The 27,843-nt window shown below is 44.4% G+C and overlaps 1 protein-coding gene across 1 annotated transcript; it reads right to left on the minus strand.

Moving 5' to 3' along the window:
- On the minus strand, positions 1 to 27,652 carry LOC127196411 (nuclear mitotic apparatus protein 1-like). The gene is given in 10 exon segments (XM_051154081.1): positions 1 to 159; positions 3,248 to 3,448; positions 6,269 to 6,475; positions 9,440 to 9,619; positions 12,634 to 12,939; positions 15,630 to 15,765; positions 16,963 to 17,219; positions 22,096 to 22,224; positions 27,517 to 27,547; positions 27,549 to 27,652. Coding segments are annotated over 10 exon segments (1,710 nt in total).
- Positions 27,653 to 27,843: the final 191 nt, after the last annotated feature.

The raw sequence follows: 27,843 nt of genomic DNA on the forward strand, positions 1-27,843 counted from the left end.
TCACTTGTCCTGTCCGCTCTCACAGTGAGAAGCCGTCTTTGATCTCTTGGAGATTTCATAGACTTGAATGACGAGCTTCAGTTGATTGATGACTTCCTTGTCTGCTGTTTTCATGTTAAACCCCAACATCTTCATAATGGTTTCTCGAAAGTCGGTAAGCTATAACAAAGCACCGCACAAATCAGTATGTCACTGCTATGAGTCACCCTCCCGTTATGTACAATGAATCTGGCATGGACTGAAATCTAGTTTTATGAAACATTTCCTTAATGCAATCTATCTTTGCAGGCTTTAAAGGGTCTTGCTGCACAGCTAAGCTGGCTTTAAACCCTCTTTCTTCCCAGTCTTCCAAGTGCTGCAATTACAACCAGGCTTCCCTCCATGCTGGACTCAAGTAGTATTTTCAAGTTAGAAAAACCCATTCAATTACAAGAATTCTTTAAAGTTTCTTATTCATTCTTATCGCTTTCCCATTTAGTACTTCTGTACATTAAGCCTGATTGTATTACTAATTATACTGCATTCATAATGTAATTAAGAGTTTGCCTTTATTTATTTGTACATGCATGCATGCACGCATGTGGAGGTCAGAGGACATTTTTCAGGCATCAGTTCTCTTCTTCTACCATGTGGGTACCAGAGATTGAACGCAGGTTGCTAGGTTTGGCAGCAAGCACCATTACCCACTGTGCATGTCTTGCCAGCATACTTTTTGTATGTGTTCTGTTACCCAGCCTAGCCTTAAAACACCTGGGCTTGAGTGACTCATGAGCCTCAAACTATGGGAACTATTGGCATGTGCCACTGGGTGTGGCAAACTGCCCTTGGGGTTCTGATTTGCTTAATGATAATAGCAGTCCTCAGTGCATATCTCTTAATCCATCCTCCAAAGGCCAAGGAGATGGACAAAAACAGCAAATAAAAAAGCAGCCACAGAGCCAACTGAAAGAAAATGACAGGCTTTCCTTTGCATGTGAGTGGGAACACAAATAGCCCCAGGCAGAGCAGAGGCAGCTCCAGAGGGTGGCGAACTCGATGTCCATGGGTGTGGAGCACAGATAACCTTATTCCCCACATACAATACCAAGAACAAGCTGGAGACCTCGAGGAAAATGAAAAGAAAGAGGCTAGAAAGCCTGTGAGAACAGAAATGGCCTTTTCTTGAAGGCAAGGTTTCTGAGGGGAGGCTGCAGAGTGTGTGTAAGGGAGAGGTGGGGAGCGGAAAAGAGGGAAAATGAAACTAAGGGATTATATAGGAAGAGTTTTGCAGAAGGAGCTGTCACATAGACTCTCCGCCTCCAAATAAAGAGTTGTCAAGAAACCGCTGGCACCTGTAACATCAGCCACAGTTCAGACCCTGCCTGGGCCATAGAAGGAGTTCAATCCCAGCTCAGGCAACTGAGTGAGACCCTATCTCAAGAGAAAAAGTTTAAGTGCTGGCTTTAGAGCTTAGAGGCAGCACCTCAAAAAAACAAGTAAAAAGCGCCCTTGCTTTGACAACAGAAGAGGGCAGTGTTCAGCTAAAATAATCAGATCCTAGTAGAAACCTGGGAAGTGCTCTAAACCAGAAATCTGAAGAGTCTGCTGCAGGTCCAGAGCCAAATTACCCTGAGCTACCTTGTCCTCTTGAGTGCCGTCTATTGCCCAGCTTTATGTGTCACCTGACAGTCTTGTGTCTGTTAGGGACGTCCTTTTAGAATGTACAAACAGGCCCCTCTCTTCCACCAACGCCAAGGCTAAGGATGTCATCAGACAGCACCCGGGACCCAAAGCACAGATTTCCCACTTCACTGTACAGTACACCGGCATGAAACACGGACCAGTGGATTTTAACAGTGGGGGCTGGAGAGATGGCTCAGCGTCAGAGCGCTGGCTGCTCTTGGTTGCAAGTCCTCACGTGGCCGGTCACAACAACCTGTGACTCCAGTTCCAGGGGGTCTGGCACCTTCTTCTGGCCTCCTCGGGCATCATCAGGCACACACATGGCATGCAGACATATATGCACACAAAACACTAGATAGATAGATAGATAGATAGATAGATAGATAGATAGATAGATGATAGATAGATAGATAGAAAGATGGATGGGTGGATGGATAGATAGATGAAAGATAGATAGATGAAAGAAAGATAGATAGATAGATAGGCAAGCAGGCAGGCATACAGACAGACAACAGACAGATAGGCTGGAGGAATGGACCAGTCATTAAGAGCACTGTCTGTCTGCTCTTCCAGAGGACCCAGGTTCAATTCCCACCCACAACTGTCTACAGCTCCAGTTCCAGAGGATCCAATACCCACTTCTGGTCTCTGAAGGCAACAGGCACACACATGATGCACAGACATACATGCAGACAAAACACCTATATATAAAATGTAAATCATGCTTCAAATGTCTTGTCAGGCTAATGGCGCACACCTTTAGTCCCAGCACTTGGGAAGCAGAGGCAGGTAGATCTCTATGAGTTCAAGGCCAGCCTGGTGTACATAGAGAGCTGAGGTCAACCAAAGTCACATAGTGAGACCCTGTCTCAAAATGAATACTTAAAAAAACACAATGTGTCTTTGATTTTTGTTGTTGTTCTGTTACTACAAAATCTTTGTGAAATTGCCAGCACATTGGAACACGGTATTTGGGGTAATGTAACTCTTTGTGGCTAAACCATGGTCACTCACATTTGCCTTCAGAGTATGTTGTGTTTCTTATCACCTTGGAGGTGACAGCTGTGGGTTTGATATCAAAAGTGAAAATCTAAGCAAGTTTGAGTGTGCTAACCCAAGGACTGTGACACAACATAAAACACAGTTTCCTATATCACATGTTTCGGCCATCCTAATTTGTTAGAGGTTATTGTATACACAAATGTGAGCTAAAAGCAGCACACATCTGGCCCTAGCCATATTGGGTTCACAGGGAGAAGAACTTCCCTTGGGGTTATGGCTCCTGTCACAGAACCTAAATACGAAAGTACATGGCCATGTTTCCTGTCATATGGGGGGAGGGGTGGAAACAGCTGCTAGTGAAACCACAAACTGTCACCATATAAGGTATGAGGTGCTGATCATGGTACTCAGGGACGTGTCTGCCCTTCTGAGAGGTTCAGCAATTCAAACCATCTCTGATGATATTAGCCAAAAAAGAAGAAAAAAGAAAAAAATTCCCTTTTTGTCAAAGTAAATTCTAAGTTGAGGTGTGTGTTGATCACGTCAATGAAACTAGTTTTTAACACAGTCATAAGAAAGAGACCTCTTGCTCTCGTCCTGAGACCCCTTTCGGGGGGCTCCTGCCGGTGGGGGGCTCAACAGGGCCCCGGGCTGCCGCCTGCGGTGCCTTCTCCTGCCCAGCAGCGTCCGGTGTGGTTTTTAAGTTGTCTGTTTTGGTACCTGTCTTCTCTTTCACTGTTTCAACTTTTGTTACAGATTGCCTGAGCCTCTCAATCGTCTTGTCCTGTGTGAGGATAAAAGATAGGGCAAAGGAAGGAGGAAAATGTATTTAGATGTTCCTGGAAATAACAGACAAGATGGTTCATCTTTGTTTCGTTGCTTGTTTTGAGGCAGGGTCTCACTATGTAGCCCTGGCTGGTCTGGAACTCGGTACGGAGACCAGGCTGGCCTTGAATTTGCAGAGATCCTCTTGCCTCTACTTCCCTGGTGCTGGGATTAAAAGCTTGTGATACTACTCCTGGTTCATATGCCTTTAATAATAATTTAAAAAAAAGGAAAGAAGGAAGGAAGAAGGAACTTCATAAAATACATGGGGAAAAACTCACCAATTTCTGAATGAAAAGAATATTTCTTCACTATAATATTCATTAATCGCCTACCTTGTCCTAGCAATTTTATATTCGGGACACATGGAATCTGAAGAGGCTAAACACAGCTGGGCGCGGTGGCACACACCTGTAATCCCAGCACTCCAGAGACAGAGGCAGGCACTGATCTCTGTGAGTTCGAGGCTAGCCAGGTCTACAAAGCGAGTCCAGGACAGCCAAGGCTACACAGAGAAACCCTGTCTCAAAAAAGCTTTAAAAAAAAAAAAAAAGGTTTAACCCATTTTCTATGTCCTCTATGTAAACTAATTATCAGAAAAGACAGTAACTGGTTCTGCAGCAGAGCAATATCATTGATAAGTGCAGGCTAGATGGTCAGTTATCTAGTGCATGTTTGAATTTGATGCAGCTACTCCTTGAAATGGTATAGTTTAAAAAGCTGGAAGGCTCAAAAGCAACAAAAAAGTTAATTACTCATGGAATAAAATTGACCCACTCTACTGACCCAATAAAAATACTATAGTAAAAGCTGAATGTGCATACTTGTGACCCCAGAATTCATCGGCTGAGGCAGGAAGGTCAGGAGTTCCAGATCAGCTTGAGCTATTTGGTGAGATCATTTTTCAAACAAACACTACAGTAAAACAAAAGAAGGGGCTGGAGAGACCATCCAGCCATCAAGAGTGCTTAGTGCCCATGCAGAGGACCTGCATTTGGGACCTATAACCCCATCAGACAGCTCACAACCACCCCCCCGATCCCCGACTCTACTTCCCCGACTCTACTCTTGAAATGCCCTATTCCGGCCTCTGTGGGCATCTGGGTGCATGTGGTACACATAAACTCATGTGGGTGCACACACATAAAATAAAAATACATATAAATACAATTTTAAAACCCAAAACAAAAAGCAAGAGGTTTAGAGTCACGACAGACTAACTACTAGTTACTTTTGAGAAGTACTGAGCTGTGCGCCGGCTTCAATGGGAGCAGCAACATTTTGTTCGGTGGCTACACAGACATCTAACGTATTAGCCTATAGCAGTGGTTCTCAACCTGTGGGTCACGACCCCTTTTGGGGGTCAAATGATGCTTTCATAGGGGTTGCCTAAGATTGTCAGAAAACACAGATGTTTACATTACAACTCGTAACAGTAGCGAAATTACAGTTATGAAGTAGCAATAAAAATAATTTTATGGTTGGCACTATCACAATATGGCAAACACTATTAAATAGAATTAGAATATAGGCTACACTGTCCTATAAGCGTTAATATATTCTGCATGTATACAAAATCATTTTGAGATTAAAGCTTTTAGACATTTCTTGTGCGTGGGTGGGAGGGTGTTTGTGCATGCATGCATGTGTGTGTGTGCATGTGTGTGTGTGTGTATGCACATGCAAGCACTGTAACTAACATGACAGAAATTAATATGTTCTAAGGAGACACTGTGTCTCTCAATCTGACTATCAGACTATTTGATGATCCCAAAGAAATGGGAATTTCCACAGAAATCTCATGCTGGGAGAAGGAAAGATCATGGGCTGTGGGGAAACCTGTCTCCTAGGAGGAGATTTTACACAATTTGTCAGACCAATGTACAGGATGGGACTGAGACCCAGACAGTGAGGGATCAGTGGTAGGGAGAATTGCACCTTGACCAGGATTGTGTTCATTAAATGTGCATATTTAAACTGTGATCTCACTTCAAGACCCCAAAGATGGGTTTGGGCAGGGGAGGTGGGGTCGGCGGGAAAGGTGTCACAGGATTTCTTTGTCCTTCACAAGATGGCCAAACTGAATAAATCTCTTTGTTGTTTGTTTGTTTGTTTTCCGCTATTAACTTGGCTCAGTTTTTTTAAATATATTTTTTATTTCTTTTATGTGTATGAGTGTTTTGCCTCCATGTATGCCTGTGTGTACCATGTGTGTGCAATGCCTGAGGAGGCAGGAAGAGGGTCTTGGGGCCTTGGAACTGATTCCGGGTCCTCTGTAAGAGAAGCCAGTGCTCTTAACCCCTGAGCGGTCTCTCCAGCCCCTAATTTAGCCCTTTCCATTGGCTTATTGAGTGGAGGAACCTGCCTTGGCGCACAGGCTGAGCAAGTTAGCTCTCAGTTCCCATGTGGAGATGGAAGACAGCTGTCAGGAATGGAGTCTCCTCTCCCACTACGTTGATCCGGAGAATCCAACTCATTCTGCAGGCTTGACAGCCCGTGCCTTTACCCACTGAGTCACCCCACCAGCCCTAACACTGAAAATGTCCAGCCTCTAGGCACCATTCATGCTCACACTGTGAGAGTGTTCCCCACTGCAGTCGTCCCTTCGACCCACCCTCACTCCTCACGAGCACCCCCACTTTATTCTGTAAACCCCACTTGACTCCGTAATGAACTAAACAAATACAAAGTATAAAAGGTCACTGGGAAACCTGCAGCGAAAACGGGAAGAGCCCCGAAGCACAGGCGAATGTTTGAAAGCCCAGCCTCTCTCACTCACCTTAAGGTCGTTCATTCTTGTCAGTTGAGTTTTCATGTTTTTGTTTGACAACCTCAAATCACTAAGCTGCTTCTGAAGTCTCTGAATTTTCTCTTCCATCCTTGGGGCTGAAGCCATCTTGGAATTCTGCTCAATATCCAAGAACACCCCTAAATGAGCAAGCTTGCTGGGCTTATCTGTGTGGGCAGTCCGAGTCCTGGAGTTTTCCTTTGTAGAAAGTAACAGTATTGAAGTCGAGAACTGCACTTTAAGATGCTGTTCTGGGTGAGGTTTAGTGATAACTGTATAAGTAAAATGTCTGTCAGCATAAATATGGACTGATAAAATAATCAGGAATATAAAATATGCATAGAGGATCATGACTCAATGCTAGGGAAAGTACAGTTAAACAGTCAATTTTATGATCAGTGCTATGTGTTACCACAGATTCACCCATCTTTTTCTGGGAACGTATTAAAATGTATTAAGAATTCGGATAAAGAGTCACACGCAATACGATGTAAAACAATTTGTAATGGGGAAATATGGAAACTACACAAATGTTAAATCAGAACAGTTAAATTATACATGATAAGATGCACATTCCCCTAGAAATTATTTCTAAAATAGCTATTAAACAAAAATAGTGATATAGCTAAATTCAAAAGAGACTATGCTTATTTCAATTATGTTAAAATATACATAGAATACCAGGTGGTGGTGGCGCATGCCTTTAGTCCCTGCGCTATATTGGCATATAACGCTGCTTGCCTCAAAGTCTTGGAGTTTATTGGTGTTTTGGGGGAGGGTTTGTGAGACAGGAGTTCATGTATCCCTGACTGGCCTAGAACTCACCATCATGTACCTGAGGATGACTTTGAACTTCTGGTCCCCCAGCCTCTGCCTCCAGAATGGCAGAATTACAGGCATGTGCTGCCATGCTTGGTTTATGTGTTGCTGGAGATGGAGCACAAACAGCTGAGGTGCCTATTTAACATGTCAAAGTGGACATCATCCTTTAGCTCTTACCTGTTACAGGGTGTGGCTAGCACACCCCACCCTCTACCCTGAACTCCAAATCCTCGGGGCTGGGATTTTCCTCCCGGGGAAGCTCTTCCCTATACAATCCAGACATTTTGGTTACCTCCCCTTTTTGTACCTTTGGCCTCCTGGCTGCTGTGCCTGGGTCCCCTCTCTCCCCTCTCCCTTCCCCCCACCCTTTCTCGTCACATGGCTTAGGGCTGTGACCACTCTGGATTCTCCCTACCTCTGCCTCTCCCTACACTCTCCCTCTTACCTCCAATAAACCCTCTCTTCCACCATACCTAAAGGATGAAGTCGTGTCCTTTCCTTTTTATTTTTATTTTTCCAGAACCCAGGATTTCCTTTATGCTAAACAAGCACATTACACCCGAACTTCTTCAGCCCACGAGTGTATATTTTTATTAATTATCTACCACCCCTCCCCTGCAGTGTCTTATCAAACCCAGTAGTTTTCTTCCTTGGTGTTCTGAGTATCTTGTATCTCCTGGATCTCGCTTTGCTTTCTTACGTTGTCTGTAATGTATTTCTTTTAGATCTCTTCTGCTCCCTCCTCTTTTCTTCCCTCCCCCTCCCTCCCCTCTCCCCATCCCCACTGTGGTGGACATCAAACCAAGGTTTTAAAATATGCTAAGTACGTGCTCTCCTCTGAGTGCCACCAAGTGTCCCTAGGCTTTTGATTTGTTGTCTCTAGATGACAAAGATATTCTTTCATATTTTTCCTGCTCTACTTATACAATTTGTCTTAGCTGCTTTTCTATTGCTGTGGACAGACATCATGACCAAGGCAGCTTATATAGAAAGCATTTAGTTGGGGGGCTCGCTGACAGTTTCAGAGGGTGAATTCATGACCAACGTCTCAGGCAGGCATGGCAGCAGAGCAGGAGGCAGAGAGAGCCTGGGCCCAGCCCCAGTGACACATCCAGTGACACACCTCCTCCAAAGACCACATCTCCTGATCCTTCCCAAAACAGTCCCACCAACTAGGAAACAAGCATACAAATATATGCACCTATGGAGGCCAGTCTCATTCAAAGCACCACACAACAACTGCATATTTTCACCCTCCTTAAGTAAGCTTGCCTGGCTGGCTCTTTTATCTTTCTAAAGAGCATTTTACTAGTTTGTTTTGACATGTATATTATAGATAATGAAAACATAATAGGCTACAATATAATGTCATTATAATTTTTATATGCACTGAGAAACAAGCAAACAAAAAAATGTCACCAGACTCAGTTGGCTGTGATGTTCACTTATTGCAATGGTAAGACACCACAGCAATGTCTCTGAAAGTTGCATGTCTAAATAATTGGTTTCTGGGATGACAGAATCAGAAAGAGGACTCAGACAATTATTACTACTTTTCTGAAATCTTTTAAAAGAATGGAGGGGGAAATGCGCTATTTGGGTTTTCTTAAAATTTGATAATGTTTAATTTTTTTTTTTGCATAGACATCTATGCCCCTCATAGCTATGCCTATGTCTATCTGTCACAGTACCTTGAATTTCACCACTGAAGAGTCATTCCTTTGACTGCATTTCCTAATAATCCTCATTTAAAAGTCAATTAAGATACACATTAGCCAGGGGAGTTGGCACATATTTCTAATTGCTGCTAGACTATGGAGATGGAGACAGAGACAGAGGGACTATACATTTAATGTCAGCCTTGGCTACTTTGAGAGTTTTATTCTAGCTATTATATTGTTAAACTAAAGTGTGTTAAAAAAAAAAACCATTAAAAAATAAGATTCATATTGACAAGAGCCATCATAGTACTTATAAAATTTAAAAAGAGATGGAAGGAAGAGAGGCTTTTTCAGAACACCAAAAGCAATAACATTTTGAATCAAATTCCCCTTTCCTGTTCTCAAGAAAAGTATAAGCCAGATGTGGTGCACACCTGTGCATACTTGGCTGGCTCAGGTCAGGAAGCTGTGAGTTTGAGTATAGCTAGGGCCACACAGTAAGATGCTCACACACACACACACACACACACACACACACACAGAGAGAGAGAGAGAGAGAGAGAGAGAGAGAGAGAGAGAGAGAGAGTACAAGCAGCTTTAGTAATGTTAAAGCTATTGAAAAAATAAACAAAAACGTGAGCATCCTTAGAGAAGCACGGTGCCTTCAGGAAGCTCTTACTTTCTTCCTTCCCACGTCTAAACCCCTCAGGGAGGGGTTGGCAGGAGCCTTTCCTTCCAGATGTCGCAAGTGTCTTTTCTGTTCCATGTAATTTTCTTCAGCAGCTTCCTCATAAAGGCGGCACAGACTCTCAAGCCTCTTGCTGAGCGTCTGAATTTCCTGCTGCAAGGTTTCCATTTTCTACAAAACAGGACATTAAATGGCCACTTTCCAATGCCCCATGGTTCCCACGCCATTTCAAACTATGTACAAGTTCTATTTCTCTAGACACTGTGCCACACTAAGTTACTAGACAGGTGAGTAGATTTGACATGTGCTTTTTAGTTGTGTGTATAGGTGTTTTGCCTTCATGTATGTCTGTGCACCACCACAACATGCATGCCTAGTGTCCAAGGGACTGGAAAAGGCAAAAGATCTCTTGGAATTGGAGTTACAGGTGGTTGTGAGCCACCATGTGGGTGCTAGGATTCGAACCTTGGTCTTCTGCAAGAGCAGAAGGTGCTCTTAATCACTGAGCCATTTCTATAGCATTGTTTGTTTGGATTTTTGAGACAGCATCTTGTTCTGTCAGCCTGGATAGTCTTGAACTCACAGCACTTCTCCTGCCTCAGTTTCCCAAGTACTAGTATCATATCTAGAGATCATACATCCTGATATACTTGTTTTAATAAAGAAGGAGAGCCGGGCGTGGTGGTGCATGCCTGTAATCGTAGCACTTGGCAGACAGAGGCAGGTGGATCTCTGTGAGTCCAGGACAGCCAAGGCTACACAGAGAAACCCTGTCTCAAAAAATGAAAAAAAAAAAGGAAAGAAGTAAAAAATCTTGATACACAAGAATAAGATAGGTTCATAGTATGAAATAAAGCTGCATAACAATTTTGTTGCTGTCCTTTGTGGCAGGGTCTTGTTACGTTGCCCAGGCTGCCCTAGAACGCACAACCTTACCCTCAGCCTGAGATTATAAACATGTGTTGTCATGACTAGCTAATACAGTACTATTGAGCTAATATATTTTTTTATGGTTTTTTTGTTTGTTTGTTTTTCGAGACAGGGTTTCTCTGTGTAGCCCTGGCTGTCCTGGACTCACTTTGTAGACCAGGCTGGCCTCGAACTCACAGCGATCCGCCTGCCTCTGCCTCCCGAGTGCTGGGATTAAAGGCGTGCGCCACCACGCCCGGCTTAATATATTTTTTTAAAGATTGATTTATTTATTATGTATATAGTGTTTTGCCTGAATGTAACACCTGCAGTCCAGAAGAGGGCTATGAGCCATCATGTGGTTGCTGGGAATTGAACTCAGGACCTTTGGAAGAGCAGGCAGTGCTCTCAACCTCTGAGCCATCTCTCCAGCCCCTAAGCTAATATTTAATTGAACTACAGTAAGCATTTATCATGTATCAATGCATTTAATCTTTGGACCACACTGAAAAGTAAGGAATGACGCCTCTTCACTCCCATTTACAAATGGAACTAAAACCACAGGGAAGAAAGGTGACCTGCCGAGGAACGCACAGCTGGCAGATGGGGGGCATGGGGTCAAAGCACAGCTCCTGCTCTGGCCAAGCTCTGGGGCCTCCAATACAACCAAGGGCAGCCTGTTCTCTTCTTCCACCTAGTGATAAAAAATGCAGCCACAATCACACTGAGGAGCTGGAGAGATGGCTCTGTGCTGTAGAGCACTTACCATTCAGGCTCAGTTCCCAACACCCAGGTCAGGGGCAGTAGGCAGGGAAGTTCCTGCCTCACAGAGAAATACTAGGGAGAGCAGAAATGTTAAGCACACAGGGTTATCTCTTCAACGGGAGAGATGTGCAACCTGTTTTCTGCCCAGAAGGCTCGGAGGGGATGTGATTATTAGCCCGGTGACCTTGGCACTATGCTGCACTATGTGTGTGGCCAAGATGACCACATCGCATCCTCCCCCAGGCCCTTACTGTGAGTTTGTCAATCTATAGAAACTGTCTTTATGAAAGATGTCATGTATAGTAAAATCTATAGAGCCCATCTTAATGGAAAATGTCACATGTGCTTTACAAAGAATTTCTTTTTTTTTTTTTTTTTAAGATGTAGTTATTATTTATACAGTATTCTGCCTGCACATACACCTGCCGGCCAGAAGAGGGCATCAGATCACACTATAGATGGCTGTGAGCCACCACGTGGTTGCTGGGAATTGAACTCAGGACCTCTGGAAGAGCCGTTAGTGCTCTTAACCTCTGAGCCATCTCTCCAGCCCTACAACGAGTTTTAATGAAGTTATGTTCATATTGAGCACACAGGATGGAGTTAAGTATCACTAGGAGTTAAGTTTTCACCAAGTAGTGTTGTGATTAAATATGCCTAAAATAAACTACTCTGGGTCAGACTCTTGAATTTTGAACCAACACCCATTACTGAGTCCTACTGAACTGAACCAACTAGCTTCTTGTCTCCCTCAGATCAGTACTCTGCCGGCTATGGTAGTTGCTGAGACCAACCCCTGTAGTCAGGCGGCTCACAGCTATTTCTATCTCTAGCTCTAGGGAATCTGAGGCCTTCCTCTGGCCTCTACAGGCACGCATGTGCACAAGTAATGCACACGTTCACATACACACACGCACATAAATAAAATAGAAACAAATCGCTAAAAAAAAAGTCACAACAAAGCCGAAGAGCTTATTAATTGACTAATATCACAATCTGCATATTTAATAAAACAGGAGAGCTGGCGAGACGGCTCAGATGGTAAGGTGTTTGCTGTGCAAGCGTGAGGGACCCACGTTTGAACACTCACCACTCATATAAAAAGCTTAGTGCACACTCAACTGCTAGAGGCAGGCAGAACCCTAGAGCCCACTGCCCAGCCAGACTGCAAATCAGAGCCCTCCAGTGAACACATCCAGGCTCAAGCTCAGGACTCCGAACACATTAGCATGCATATGTGTGCATACACACACACACACACACACACACACACACACACACACACATTTAAAAAAACAAAATCAAAAAAAGAATTAAGCTGGGCGGTGGTGGCACAAGTCTTTAATCTCAGCACTCAGGAGGCAGAGGCAGGCAGATCTCTGTGAGTTCCAGGCCAGCCTGGTCCATAGAGTGAGTTTCAGGACAGCTAAGGCTACACAGAGAAACCCTGTCTCAAAGCAAACAAAAAAGAATTAAACAGGAGAGAATAATTTCTCTGACGGTACACTCACAGATTTCCATAACTGTTTGTTTGTGCCCATTTCCTGGATCCTCTCTTTCACGGCTTCCTCTGTGGCTAGGGTGGGGCTGATGCTGTCACTCAGTAGAGTAGCCAGCTGACGGAGGAAGTTCTGGTGATGGGCTTGCTCGGGTGTGGCTTCCCAGCGGCAGGAAGATGGCAGTCTGTCCACCTCAATTGTCAGCTTTTCCTTGTGGATCGAATCTTGTTGACATTTATCCCCAATGTTTTGTCCATCAATTGGTCCTTCAGAGTAAACAACGTTGTCTCTCTCAAGGTTGAAGGCTTCACCATTGTCCTAAACACCAACCGAGGCATTTAAATCCCCATTTGAAACTTAACATGCAGATATCTGTGTCCCTTCTTAGGAACTATGTATACAGTAATAACAGGAAACCACAAGAGAAAAGACCCTTAATTTGAAACATTGGAGTCACATAAGAAACAAGGGCACAGATTTAAAAGGAGAAATGATAACTGCAAAAAGTAGAAATTGAGCCAGGTATGGTGGCACACACTTGTAATCCCAGCACTCGCGGGGGAGGGGGGGCGGGTCAGAGACAGTCGGAGGAATCACTTCTCTCCTTTTATCACAAGGTACCAGGAATCAAAGTCTAGTATCAGACTGTTTAAAAAAAAATGTAGGGCTGGAGAGGTGGCTCAGTGGTTAAGAGCACTGCTTGTTCTTCTGAAGGACCCGGGTTCAATTCCCAGCACCCACATGGCAGCTCACAACTGTCTGTAACTCCAAGATCTGACACCCTCACACCAATGTACATAGATAAAAGTTAAATAAAATAAAAAATAAATAAAAATTTAAAAATAAATAAATAAAAATTTTAAAAATGTGCTTTTACCCACTGAGCCATCGCACTGACTCTGGTTTTTTTGAGAGTCCAAGCTACTGCAAACTAGAGAGCCCATCGCCCAGCCTTCTCCAGTGCCGGGATTTCAGCTGTGCGCCACCATGCCCAGCTGGAAACCATCATTCTGTGACTCCTAATAACTGACTTGGGCAAGGGTCACCAATGACTACTGAAGCCATTATGTAAAGAGCCTTCAGGGAAATGTGTTTTCATCAGGAATTATACTTCTGTAGGGCTGAAACTGTACCTCAGTGGCAGAGTGTTTGCCTAGCATTCTAGAAGTCCTGAGTTCAATCCACAGTACAGCAAGAATCAAAGAATCGTGCTTATCGACTGTAACGACCTTGTTAATGTAAGTGAAAGAAGTTGTATCTCTTCCTCCTGGACTATTTATATTGTAAATATGACAAGAAAGAAGAGAATGTTGAGTGTGTTGTTGTTGTTGTTGTAACTAACGGGTGTTTATTGTTGTTGGGTAGGTATGGTGTATAGGTGGGTGCAGCGCAAGGATAGAGGTCAGAGGACAACTTTGGGGAGTTGATCCTCTCCTCCTGCCATTGGATCTGAGGGTTGAACAATGGTAATCACGCTTTCTCAGCAAGAGAGATATTACCAGCTGAGCCACGTTGCTGGCCCTGCTAAGCTCCTCCCACGGGAGATGTCTGCCTGCTGAGTCAGCAAGTTCAGTTGCTGTTGGGATGGTTCTTGGGTGAAGTTCAGAGATAAAAACCAAAACAAGGGCTGGGGAAATGGCTCAGTGGTTAGGAGCACTGACTGCTCTTTCAGAGATCCTGAGTTCAATTCCCAGCAACCACATGGTGACTCACAAGCATGTGATCTGATGCCCTCTTCTGGCCTGCAGGGGTACAAGCAGACAGAGCAATGCATACATAAAAAATAAGTAAGTAAATAAATCTTTAAAAAAAACAAAACAAGTATAGTGGAAATCAGGATGAGTTTATATCATTAAAAACCTAGAGGGGAAGAGAAATAAAACTGCTTGGATTGCAATTTTTGGAGAATATGTTTTAGACATGAGAGTTTCATAACAGAAGTTCAAATGGGGGGAAATGTTAAAAAAAAAAAAACAATTACTTGCTGAGAGTTGTGGCACACGCTTGCAATCCCAGCACTCTGGGAGGCAGAGAATCACAGTGAATTTGGGGCCAGCCTGGTTTACAAAGTGAGTGTTGGATAGCCAAGGCTAGCAGAGAAACCCTGTCTCAAACAAACACCCCCTCCCAACAAAACAGAACAAAAAAAACCTCAATTACTTGAGATGCATATAAAAATTGGAATTACATAGAAAGTAGTTGCTGCATGTGTGTGTGTTATATACACATATGTGTATACAGATGTGCACAGCTGTGTGTGTGCACACAGAGGCCACAGAAAGGTGTTGAGTGCCCCCTGCTATCACTCTCTGCTATTTTTTTACTTTTGTTTATTTGTTTGTTTGTTTGGGTTTTTCAAGACAGGGTTTCTCTGTGTAGCCTTGGCTGTCCTGGATTCACTTTGTAAACCAGGTTGGCCTCAAACTCACAGAGATCCACCTGCCTCTGCCTCCTGAGTGCTGGGATTACAGGAGTGCGCCACCACACCCGGCTCACAACAAGCATTCTTAACTGCCAGATGATCTCTTCAGCCCTTGATTTTTTTTCCTAAGGGATCCCCCACATTGACTGAGTCACACAGCACACTGTGATCATCTAAGCTCACAGTAAACATTCATGGCCCCCTTGACAATGACCTGCCTCCTCCCCTCCTCTTCCAAGTGCTCTTCCTCCTGGAATCTGCAGTGCTAGACGTTAATCGCCAAAAATTGATGACCAGCAACAACTTGGCTTGAGGTGCCTGGGCCTCCTGCTCCACATCCAGACACACAAAGCCCAGTGTGTTCATCTGCAGGAGCCAATCTGAACAGGAAGTGGGCAGCTCCAGCATCTCATTTCCTCCCTTCCAAAGCTTTCTGCAAAATCACAGAGACCTTCCAGGACTCCTGGCAGCACCACTGGCGTCCGGTCCACCACCCTTCTTTCAGTTTCCCATTCACAAAAGAACTGGTACCCTGTCCAACACTTACCCTTTTCTCCCAGGGAAATAAGTCAAAACTCCTTCTCACCTTCACTGGGAAAATATCCAAGGAGTCTTCTGGTCCTTTCAAATGTACATAGGGGGAGCACCTGCTGGGGCAGGACCACCTTTTCTCCAGAAGCTGAGCCTTTCCTTCTGCCTTCTCTCTTTCCACCAGGTGCTCTCTGTGTCGGGTGCCAGTGGTCAGTGATGCAATGAAATTTGCTCAATCAGTTTTCAATATGACTAAAAAATTGTTTTTGTTGAAACAGGCTTTCTCTGTGTAATAGCCCTGGCTGTCTTGGAATTCACTTTGTACACTAGGCTGTCCTCAAATTCACAAAAATCTACCTGCCTCTGCCTCCTGAGTACTGGGATTAAAGATGTGTGCCACAATGTCCAGACATATATTTTTTTTCACATTTAAAAACATTAATAAATGAGTCAAGTAAAAAAAAAAAAAATCTAAACCGGGTGGTGGTGGTGCACGCCTTTAATCTCAGCACTCGGGAGGCAGAGGCAGGTGGATCGCTGTGAGTTCAAGGCCAGCCTGGTCTACACAGGACAGCCAAGGCTACACAGAGAAACCCTGTCTCGAAAGAAAAAAAAACTAATAAACCTGTAACTTCAACACTATAAGACAAGTAACAAGGTGAGAAAAAAAATCTATATATAGAAAAATAGCTCTTGATTTTTAATAAAAATAAAGGACATTAATTGAAAATCCAGTAAGGTTTGCAAATCTGAAACAGGACACACCACAGTCAAGCTGCTACCAATTAAAAACTGTGAGAGGCCCATGTGAACTTCAAAGAGCAAGGCAGATGGCGACTTTCCAACAGAAATAACAAATGACAGAAAAGAGCATCTATTTTCCGTCTATTGCTGTGATACAGACTATGAGCGACAGCAACTTGGCAGGAAAAGAAGATTCTCCTGTTTTACATTTCCATGTTAGAGGGTAACATGGAGACAAAGGCAAGGCAGGAACTCAGGGCAGGAACCTGGAGGCAGGAACTGAAGCAGAGTCCGGGGAGGGTGCTGCTCACTGGCTTGCTCCCCATAGCTTGCCCAGCCTGCTTTCTTATATGGCCCAAGATCTTGTGCCCTCCCATATAAATCACCAATGAAGAAAATGCCCCACAGTCTTGCCTACAGGCCAGGCTTATAGAGATGCCTTCTCAATTGAAGTTCCCTCTTCCCAGATTATCCACACTTTTATCAAGTTGACAAAAACAAAAACAAAAGTAACTCGCACACACTGAAAGCATCAGGTACTAGGTGAAATTCTATTGCATTCTCTGATCAGAAATATGGGCTTATATGAGATTTGGAAACATATGGCAAAAGACATGTTGAAAAACAAACTAGAAAATCCCTACCTTAGATGGTTCTCTAGGTCTACCACTCGCTCGGTTAGGTTCCAGTTGCCTCTTCCAAGATTCTGCGAATCTGTGTTTTTCATAATCTTAATTTTCATTAGAGAAGCAATAAGGTCCTGAAGGTTCTTAATGTCATCTCTCAGAGACATCATCTGCAGTGACTGCTGGGCGTTGCTTTCTTTGTAACTCTCTAACTCAGTCTTTATCTTTTGCAATGAAGTTTCTTTCATGAAAAGCTTGCTTTGAAGATTTCTCAGCTAATGAGAAGGGGGAAAGAAAGTGCAACTTAAAATAACCTGTCATGATGTTAGGTCCCTACAGCATAAAGTGAAGCCTTTCAAATCTATTCCTTAACAGTATATCTTAATGTCTAAAAGCCCTTTAAAATAAAATACAATGGAGTTGTGCATGGTGGCACATACTTATGATCCCAGCACTCAGGAGACAGAATCAGGTGGGTCTCTGTGAGTTCGAGGCCAGCCTGGTCTACAAAGTGAGTCTAGACTGGGCTACACAGAAAAACCCTGTCTCAAAAACAAAACAAAACAAAAACCCCAAAACCAAACAACAACAAAAATAAAATAAATATAAAATAAATACAATACAATGGAGCAGTACATTTGGAATAGTTTATCAACATTAAAAACCCTAAGAGTCTTTAGTACTTCTGTAACTCCTAAATTACAGGAATAATGGGTTTGGGGATTTCTGTCAGAGAGGAGCGATGCCAATGCCTTAGCTGTCGTGCTTTTTGGTGTGGCTCACAGGTGTGTTCACAGGTCTGTCTCGGCTCCTCATCTCATTTGTGCTAGTGGGAAAAATAGAGGGAGAGAATCCAGACGAAGAGCGGATTAAAATGGCTAATGGTAGCTGGGTGTGGTGGTGCCTGTCTTTAATCCCAGCACTTGAAAAGCAGAGGCAGGAGGATCTCTGTGAGTTCAAGGCCAGCCTGATCTACCTGGTCTACATAGTAAGTTCCAAGACAACCAGGGATATGTATAAATAAATAAATAAATAAATAGCTGTGTGATGAAGGAGAAAGATGGCTCAGCGGCAGTTAAAAGCACTGGTTGTACTTCCAGAGGACCCAGGTCCAATTGCCACCACCCACATACAATCTCATAACTGTCTGTGTTGCCAGTTCCAGAGGAACTGACACCCTCTTCTGGCCTCTGTGGTGCACAGATGCCCATGCAAACACGTATACACATAAAAGAATAAAATAAAAATGTAAAGACAGATAAAGGGAAGAAGAGATCATAAAGTTATGAAAAGAAGTAAGAGAGACAGCTCGCTAGAGGAAAAGCAAGTCTAAAACCAGCAGAGGTCAGTGGAGGAGACCACCAGTGGGGTGTGGCGGCTCGCACTTGTGAGAAGATAAGGGTATTCATTCAGGCCAGCCAGAGCTACATAGAGAAAGCCTGTCAATCACGGTCGTCGTCATCATCACCACCACCACCACCACCACCATCATCATCATCTTCGTCGTCGTCGTCATCCTCATCACACCACCGCCACCCAGTTAATAAAGCCACAGTGATAGATCTAAGCCCATGCTCAGGTTCCAAATGAAAATGTTTAACAACATGAACTCATCAGTCACCAAATCTCCGGATTGAAATCCAGGTGTGTCTAGTTTTGTTTTGCAAACATCCGTTTTGCTCTTGATTTCACCGGCTCAACCGTCTACATGCTGGAAGGAATGAATCTACCTGCCTGGTTTCAGAGCAGCTCCTCCGAAGTGCATCAGCCTGACAGAGCACGGCACATGCTGCCGGCTAGTCCTCCTAGGGCTCAGAAGCTCACTCCACCAGAGCCCAGAGCCACAGACGACCCGGAAGACAGTCAAAGCACGGTCTTGATGGCATTAGACATTGCGCTGATGCCTCAGGCATCTCTCCTCTTTGCCAGGCAGGGCAGGCCGCGGGTCTAGTAATTGGCCACTGGCTCACATGACCGCTGAGCTCCACCGGTCCCGGCTAGGCAGAGCACCGGCCTACTTCCTGTAGGCAGCGTGTGAGAGAGGCTCATTGGCCCTATGTTTTCTTTTCTTTTTTTTTTTTTTTTTTTCTTTTTTTCTTTTTTTTTTTAGTTTTTCGAGACAGGGTTTCTCTGTGTAGCCTTGGCTGTCCTGGACTCACTTTGTAGACCAGGCTGGCCTCGAACTCACAGCGATCCGCCTGCCTCTGGCTCCCGAGTGCTGGGATTAAAGGCGTGCGCCACCACGCCCGGCCTGGCCCTATGTTTTCTATTGTTCCCAAGGGCTTCCCGACACCCTTCTGCATCGGGATCTGGTTCCTGCTGTGTTTGCAGAGACTGGTAAGATGTGTTTCACCGTCTCGCTGTGTTTCTCGTTAATAATTGCGCCACTGTAGGGAACAAGTGAAGCCCCGAGCTACGGAAGTTCTGAGTGTGTGTGCGCATTGTTTGACAAAAGCCTGTCATGCCAAGGACCGAGGAATCAGACCCATGGGGAGAGGCCACTCCACTACAGAGACGTCCTGTGGAGACAGCTAACTCCTCCCCCAGTGCTGCACCTAATAAACGTGCTGAGGTTTCTGATTATTACGGTAGAAGGTGCGGTTCCGTTAGTGCACGCACGGCCGCCTGACCCCAGCTTTTCTATACATGCGTCTGTGTGTCAGTCATCTCTTCATTTCCTCTCCACTCCTAGTCAGGGTTGCAGACCCAAGCCATAGGGGAGGAGTGTGGACCCAACGTCTGTGTTTGCTAGTAAATAAAATACATGCTTCATTTAAGATCTATAGTGACTAAGTAGATCTCTCTCACTGTGTGTGTGTGTGTGTGTGTGCGCGTGCGTGCGTGCGCGCGCGCGCACCTGATGAAGCTCTATGCACACATAGGACAAATATGCCACCACCGAGCTACATCTGCCTGTCCTAAATAGTATTTTGGGGTTTTTTTTTGTTTTGTTTTGTTTTTTGGTTGGTTGGTTGTTTTTTGTTTGTTTGTTTTTGTTTGTTTGTTTGTTTGTTTTTGAGACAGGGTTTCTCTGTGTAGCTCTGGCTGTCCTGGACCTTGCTCTGTAGACCAGGCTGGCCTTGAACTCACAAAGATCAGCCTGCCTCTGCATCCCAAGTGGTGGGATTAAAGGCTGTGGTACCACTGCATGGTTCCCAAGTAGAAGCCTATTGCTCCTATTCTAATCTAATAAACATTACAAGCCAAAGCCAGAGACAAGGGTAAAGGCCTGTCTCCAAGACTGACAACTCGAGTTTAGTCCCCAGGGCACGCATGGTGGAAAGAGAACCATGGCATTTCACACACACACACACACACACACACACACACACACACACACACAATGTTAAAAATAAACATAAATCAAGCCACACACAGTTGTACACTCCTATAGAGCCAGTTGAGTGAATAAGATGTTAAGGCTAAGATTAGCCGGGATTGCCTAATGAGACCTTGTCTCAAACATAAAAATTTGGTGACAGTTATTATTATATGGTATCCTCAGGTTGATGTCATAAACAGAAGTTTTGTGATTGCAACAGGATACCTGCTCCTCAGCATGAGTCATCTTTGCCTTCCCCAGAAACCTAGCATTTAGTCCCACAGGGACCCAATTGTCTCGATAAGGTAGTTCTTCCTCTTCACGGCATGCATTTCAATTTTTTGTTATAATTAAGCTTATCTCTTTGTATAACATACAAAAATAATTGCAACGTGTTCCTGTTCTACAATGGAGAAACAGGTGCAAGAGATCTATATTCGGATAAGGCCAGATATAGAAGGAATAAATATGAGCCTTTTCAGTTGGTGGTTGAGTGGACTGGTTTAGCAAGTATACTGTTGAGATAAAATTCTTGCATAGGTGGACTGCAGCAGTGGTGAGTTAAGAAGTCGCTGGTAATATATAAAGTCGAATATTGTGAGTTGAATAGAAATTCTGTGCATTTTAAAAGCGTCTACCTGCATGTATATGTGGCTAAAAGAGGCTGTCAGGTCCTCTGGAACTGGAATTGCAGACGGTAGTGAACTACCCTGTGGGTGCTGGGTGCTAGAAATGGAACCTGGATCTTCTGTAAGATTAGTGGGTGCTTTTAACCTGTGTGGGAAGAGGAGGACTTCCCAAATAAAGCAGGTGACCACTCTGCACAAGGCTGGACAACAGGAAGAGACGATGGTGCTCCCGCGGAGCACGTCCCGTCGTCTGTCCCTAACATGAAACAGCTCCACGTATCCCCATCCTCGTGCTCCCCTTCAGCCCTCAGGGCTGTCCCTCGGGAAGGCCATCATCACAGCTGCTCGGTGCTCGGTTGCTGAGTGCAGCACGGTGCAGCTAGGAAGTGCGTAGGGCTCCCCGAGGGTCACCTGCTTTCCTTCATATGTCCACTTGAAGCTGGATCGTCTCGGGTGTCAGTGGAATCCCCCTGGAGTTGTAATGGAATCATCAAGTCTAGTCCTTGCTTTTCCTTTTCCCTCATAAACTTGTGTTCTGCACAAAGCCATCCATACTCAGTGTCACTCATACCAGCAGGAAGAAACCCCACCCCAGACTGTGATTGGATGAGGTGTACATTCTTCTAGCCACTTCTACAAATGCTGGCCCTGCTTAGATGTGAAAGTTCACATTGGTTATTATTAGGCCATAATTTTTTATTTGCTTAAAATATTTTTTTAATTTTATGCGTGTGGGTGTTTTTGTCTGCATGTATGTCTATGTGCCACGTGTGTGCACGGTGCCTGTGGAGGCCAAAAGAGGGCACCAGATCCTCTGGAACCAGAGTTACAGACATCTGAGAGCTACTATGTGGGCTCCAGGAACTGAACATGGGTCCTCTGCAAGCACAATCAGCACTCGTCACTTGCCGAGCCATCTCTCTAGCCCCCGTGTCATAAAATGTGGGCATGGTTTTCCGTAAGCAACCTGTTGACTTTCAAAAGCACTGAACTAGGCACCATCTTCAGCATAGTGTTAAAGGTGGCCATGAGTCCAAACTGTGCTCATCAGTGATGGGAGAGTTCGGTATGAGGGGATGGAGGGGGGGGGGCACAGGGACAAAGCTGGGTTAGGATAACGCCTCATGCTGTTAGCAGAAATTTTTCTCCCAACTGTTATGGAAGACATAATACCCACTTTTATTTTCGTAAGCTGTATACCTCAGCTAAAAGAGTCTTGTTTTTCACCAACAAGCTGGCAAGGTCAGGCTGGACTGGGTCAGCTGCCTTTTTGTTGTATGTGATTGGGTTCCCGGTAGAAACCACTTCCAAAGGTACATCAAAACAAGCCTAGAAAGAGAAATGGCCAGTTAATTAACTAAATATGTGCCCTGCGGATCAAAACCCACAAACATCGTTGTCCACACAAACTCATACAATTGCAAACAGGACCTGGATTTAAGATATTTATTTATTTTGAGCCAGGCTCAGTAGTGTATGCCTGTAATCCCAGCAGCACTCAGGGAAGCAGAAGCAGGTGGATCTCTGTGAGTTCAAGACCAGCCTGGTCCATAAAACGAGTCCAGGACAGCCAGGGCTACACAAAGAAAATTTGTCTCCAAAAAAAAAAAAAAAAAAAAAAGTATTTACTCTGAGATACTATCCTAGTAAATCCCCAGTTTTCAGGGAAATAGCCACGATCATGCTAACCTGCTTTACTTTCTGCTAAACGGAATACTCACCTGTCAAAGTTTCTACTGGCAGGAAGCAAATGCAGACTGTCTGAATTGTGTGATGTGATCTCCAAGAGTACAGGAATCAAGACAACGTGCAAAAAACATCTGGAAACATTTCCATGTGTATCTAATAATTCTATAGAGGGCTCAATGGGCAAGCATGAGATCAAGAGTTCAGATTCCAGCAAATCAGAGCCCTGAATACACCTGTAACCCACCCAGGGCAGGGCAGGGTGGACACAAAAGGATTTCCCAGGCTTGCTGGCTGCCAGTCTAGACAGGCGTGGGGGCTAAGGGGGCGGAGGCTTAGAGCTCCAAGCTCAGGGGGCAACCCTGCCTCAAAGAAATAGAGGAAGATAAAGAACTCCCAACATGCTCTTCTGCCTTTCAGGCATGTTTGCAGATGAACACAGATATAGACATAAGTGTGCATATGCCTCACACATACACACTAATGCATGTGCACTAAGAATTTTTAAAGTAGTTTCTGGAGAGATTACAACTTAGAACACATGTGGCTCTTGCAGAAGATCTAGGTTCAATTCCTAGCACTGGGATGGTGACTCATATCTATCTGTAGTTCCACTTCTAGGTGATCAAATACCTTCTTCTGACCTCCAAGGGAACCAGGCACACATTGTGCAGCTACACACATGAAAGCAAAACATTCATGCACATAAAATAAATCTAAAAAGAAAGAGACAAGTCATATCTAGGGCTTAGAGAAAGGTTAGGGGCACCTGATGGTCTTCTAGAGCATGGCACACAAGTCAGGTGGTTCACAGCTACCTGTTCAAGAGAGAGAACGAGATAACTTCCTCTTTTTGGCCTCTGAGAGCACCTATACTCATGTGTACCCACACACACTGGGGGTGGAGGCAGAAGAATAAGACATTCAAGGGCCTCCTCAACTATATGTTGAGTTTGAGAGTAGCCTGGACACAAGACAAGATAGTTGAAACAATCGAAGTGATTTCTCGCTAGTGACCCAGAAACGGGAAAATTGCAGAATGGTGTCTTTAATGTACTAAGAAAAATGTACCATATTGCATCCATTCCAAGAAGCATAAATTTTCATAGTTTCCTTTATGGGGTGTGTGTGTGTGTGTGTGTGTGTGTGTGTGTGTGTGTTTCCTTAGGTGCCATCCACCTTGTTTTTTTTGTTTTATTTTTCAGATGTCTCTCACTGGCTTTTTGCTCATCCAATAGGGATCTGCCTGTGTCTGTCTATTGTCTCTACAGCGCTGGAATTTTGGGCTCATTTGGCTGTGCCTGTGGGCTCTTGTGGGTGCCAGAAACTGACCTCTGGTTCTCATGTTTATGATATATGCAGTTTACAAAGGGAATATCTCTCCAGCCTCCCACATTTTCTTATCTTGGCAGTTGGGGTGGCATCTTAGAAACAATTTGCTTTGTTCGTACTTAGCTGGAAATATACGCTCATACTGAATTAAGTTCTGTCTGGGTGTGTGTTTGAGACAGGGTCTAGATATGCAGTGCAGGCTGGACTCAAAAAACTGTGACCCGCCTGTCTCCCAAGTACTTGGAATATGTGCCTAGATTATTTTTTTACTATTAAGAACAGGCCAGGTGGGCGGGAGAGATGGCTCAGAGGTTAAGAGCACTGGCTGCTCTTCCAGAGGTCCTGAGTTCAATTCCCAGCAACCACACGGTGGCTCACAACCATCTATAATGTGATCTAATGCCCTCTTCTGGCCTGTAGGTGTACATGCAGGCAGAGCACTGTATACATAATAATAAATAAATAAATCCTTAAAAAAATATTAAAAAAAAAAAAAAAAGAATTGGCCAGGTGCATGCCTTTAATCCCAGCACTTGGGAAGCAGAGGCAGGTGGATCTCTGTGAATTCCAGGCCAGCCTGGTCTACAAAGCGAGTCCAGGATAGTCAAGGCTACACAGAGAAACCCTGTCTTGAAACCCCCCCCCCCAAAAAAAAATTAAGAACAGAATAAAGACATTTTATACAAAGAGTTTACTACAACGTGTCCTTACTTTAGAAAGCTTCTAATGATGCACTCCGCAAAGAAAGAAAACAAGCTTATCAAGTGTGAGACACAGGAGGCAGACATGCTGGACGCTGTGGCTAGTGCCTATAATCCCAGCACTTGGGAGGCCAAAGCAGGAGCATTGCTGTGAGTCTGTGGTCAACCTGGACCCACAGAGTATTGCCAAAAGAATCGGGAGGGAGCACAAAAAGAAGAACAGAATAGAATATGGTGTGAGTCCTAAATGGTAGTAGAAAATAAAGGCACTAAAAGGCTGGGCTAGAGGGATGCCTCAGTGGTTATCTCCAAGGCTGGTAGCTGGCTTCTAGCCTAGCAACTGTGTTCAGAGAGATACTGGCTCAAAAGAATAATCCAGAGAGTGATGGAGGATCCAACTCCCTCCTCAGGTTTCCACTTGCCCAGGCACAGGCTTGTACACTCACAGGCACATGTGTCCATATACCATACACAATTACATACATCACAAACATAACACACACACATACACACACACAGTGTGGCAGCTTGAACAAGGAATGCTCCTCCAATCCCATTAGGGTCAAGCACCGGAACACTTGGTCCCCAGTGGCTGACACTGTTTGGGGGAGGTGCTGCTGGAGGAAGAACATCACTGCAAAGGCTTTGCCAGTTTAAAGCATCGTGCCACTTCCAGCTGCATCTCTCTGGGCTTGTGCTTGAGATGTGATCTCTCAGCTTCCTGGTGCTGACATCACTCACACCTGCTCGCTTGCTGCCATTACTTCCCTCCATGGTGCACTCTTAACCCTCTAGGGTCATAAGCTGAAATAAACTCTTCCATAGTCCCTTTCTGTTGTGATGTTGTATCACAGCGATAGAAAAGCAGCAATACAAGCACTTTTTTTTTCTATTTAGAGTCAGGGTCGCACCATGCAGCCCTGGCTCCTGAAACTCAATTTGTAGACCAAGCTGGCCTTGAATTCATAGATCTGCCTGTCTCAACATCTCCAGTGCTAGGATTAAAGATGTGTGCCATCATACCCTTCAGAAATTTCTTTTTTAAAGGTACATTCATTAAGAATAGAAAAAGAGCTAGGCGTGGTGGCACACCCCTTTAATCCCAGCACTCGGGAGGCAGAGGCCAGCGGATCACTGTAAGTTCGAGGCCAGCCTGGTCTACAAAGTGAGTCCAGGATGGCCAAGGCTACACAGAGAAACCCTGTCTCGAAAAACCAAAAAAAAAAAAAGAAAGAAAAAGAGCCGGGCAGTGGTGGCTCATGCCTTTAATCCCAGTACTTGGGAGGCAGAGGCAGGCAAATCTCTGTGAGTTAGAGGCCAGCCTGGTCTACAGAGTTCCAGGACAGCCAGAGCTGTTACACAGAGAAACCCTGTCTCAACAAAACAAAACAAACAGAAAAAGAAGTTAAAGTACTACAAAAGTTTAATATTAAAAAATTCAAATGACTAAGATTTTAGTTAACCCCGCTGAATGAATATATATATATATATATATATATATATATATATATATATGCTACTATAATAAAACTATTAAGAATTTCATAGATGCATAAAGTGTGTTTTGATCAAATCCACCCCAATAATAAAAGCTTTATAGGTGTGGAAATAATCCCCATCAAGGTCATGAACAAAGTCTGTGAACCCAGCAGCACTGCAGTGCACCAGAGGAGAGCTGGACCATCTTGCGTTGCTACTAAACCACTGTGGCTGCTCTCTAGTGGGATTTCCTAGTCTATAAAATGGTGAGACCAGAGACCCTCTGCAGTGGGCTTTCATTTTGACTGGGAGTAATGGGCACTAATAAACTGAACTACCAAAAGTAGGCAGCCCCAAAACTTATTGGAGGTGTCATTAGATCTAGATGATTCGCTTTTTTTCTTGATCTGGACTTAAACTTATGGCTCAGCAGGTACAGGCACTTGCTGCTAAACCTGAAGGCTTGAGTTCTGTCCCTAAGACCCATGTGGTGGAAGGCAAGAACTGACTCTCACAGGTTGCCCTCTGACCTCCATAGATACGTAGTAGATAAATAAATATAACTTAAAAAATGTAAATGGAAAAAGACTGGCATGATAGCCTACCTGTAATACCAGCACTAGGGAAACAGAGGCATGGGCATCAGCATACGTGTGAGGCTTGTCTGATTACGTAGAGTCAGGCCAGTCATGAATACAGTCTCAAAAAAAAAGAAATACAAGGGCTAGGTATGGTGGCTCACACCTACAATCCTAGAAGTCTGGAGGCTGATGTAGGAGGAGACATAAATGTGAGGCTAGCCTAGACTATAGCCTGGGATATAGGGAGAGAACATGTCTCAGAAAGCAAACAAGAAAGTAGAATAGAATTTAACCTCTTTTTTTTTTTTTTTAATTTATTATTATGTATACAGTGCTCTGCCTGCACATACACCTGCTGGCCAGAAGAGGGCATCAGATCACATTACAGATGGCTGTGAGCCACCATGTGGTTGCTGGAAATTGAACTCAGGACCTCTAGAGGAGCAGTCAGTGCCCTTAACCTCTGAGCCATCTCTCCAGCCAACCTCTTTTTTTTTTAACATTTGTTTTTGTGTGTATGATCCAGTGTGTGCCACAGCTTGCATGTGGTGGTCAGAGGACAACTTTTGGGTCTTGGTTCTCTCAGTCCAACTCACGGGTCCCGGGAATCAAACTCAGGTCGTCAGACTCATGCAACAAGCACCGTTACCTGTTGAACTCTGTCAGCAGACCCCTGAATTTATCTTTTGTATAATTCTGAAGGAAAGAAGTGCTAAGCACACCGACAAATGGACAACCAGAAGCAAACCTTCCCTTTCTTAGATTGGCTCTCAACAGTACCCAAACAATAGTTTGCTTCCTTCTGAAAATGGGGACACAAAACATGCCAGGGTCCAACTCACCACTGGAACATTTTGCCAGGCTGCGAAGTGACAGGTGGCTGCCTTCTGGTGGCTTAGCCTCACAGGCCTCTTTGCTTAGGTTATTAGCAAGCCTCCCTGGACCCGAGTGACTTACAGACTGGAGTGGCCTTGACATGCTAGAGGCACAGGAAGCATGAAACGGATCCACCGGTCACCCACGGTGCTTCCAAGGGAAGTTTCTGTATAGTGCTCAGGAGGAGAGGTTATCCTCTGTCCAGGGCCAACAGCAAAGACTTCTAGAAGGTTCCAGTAGTATCTCAGTGCTTAGGCAGGCCTCAGAAGGAGCTGCCTGCCGAACTTGTTTCT

Source organism: Acomys russatus, chromosome 1 (assembly GCF_903995435.1).
Source record: "Acomys russatus chromosome 1, mAcoRus1.1, whole genome shotgun sequence".
Lineage (NCBI taxonomy): Eukaryota > Metazoa > Chordata > Mammalia > Rodentia > Muridae > Acomys > Acomys russatus.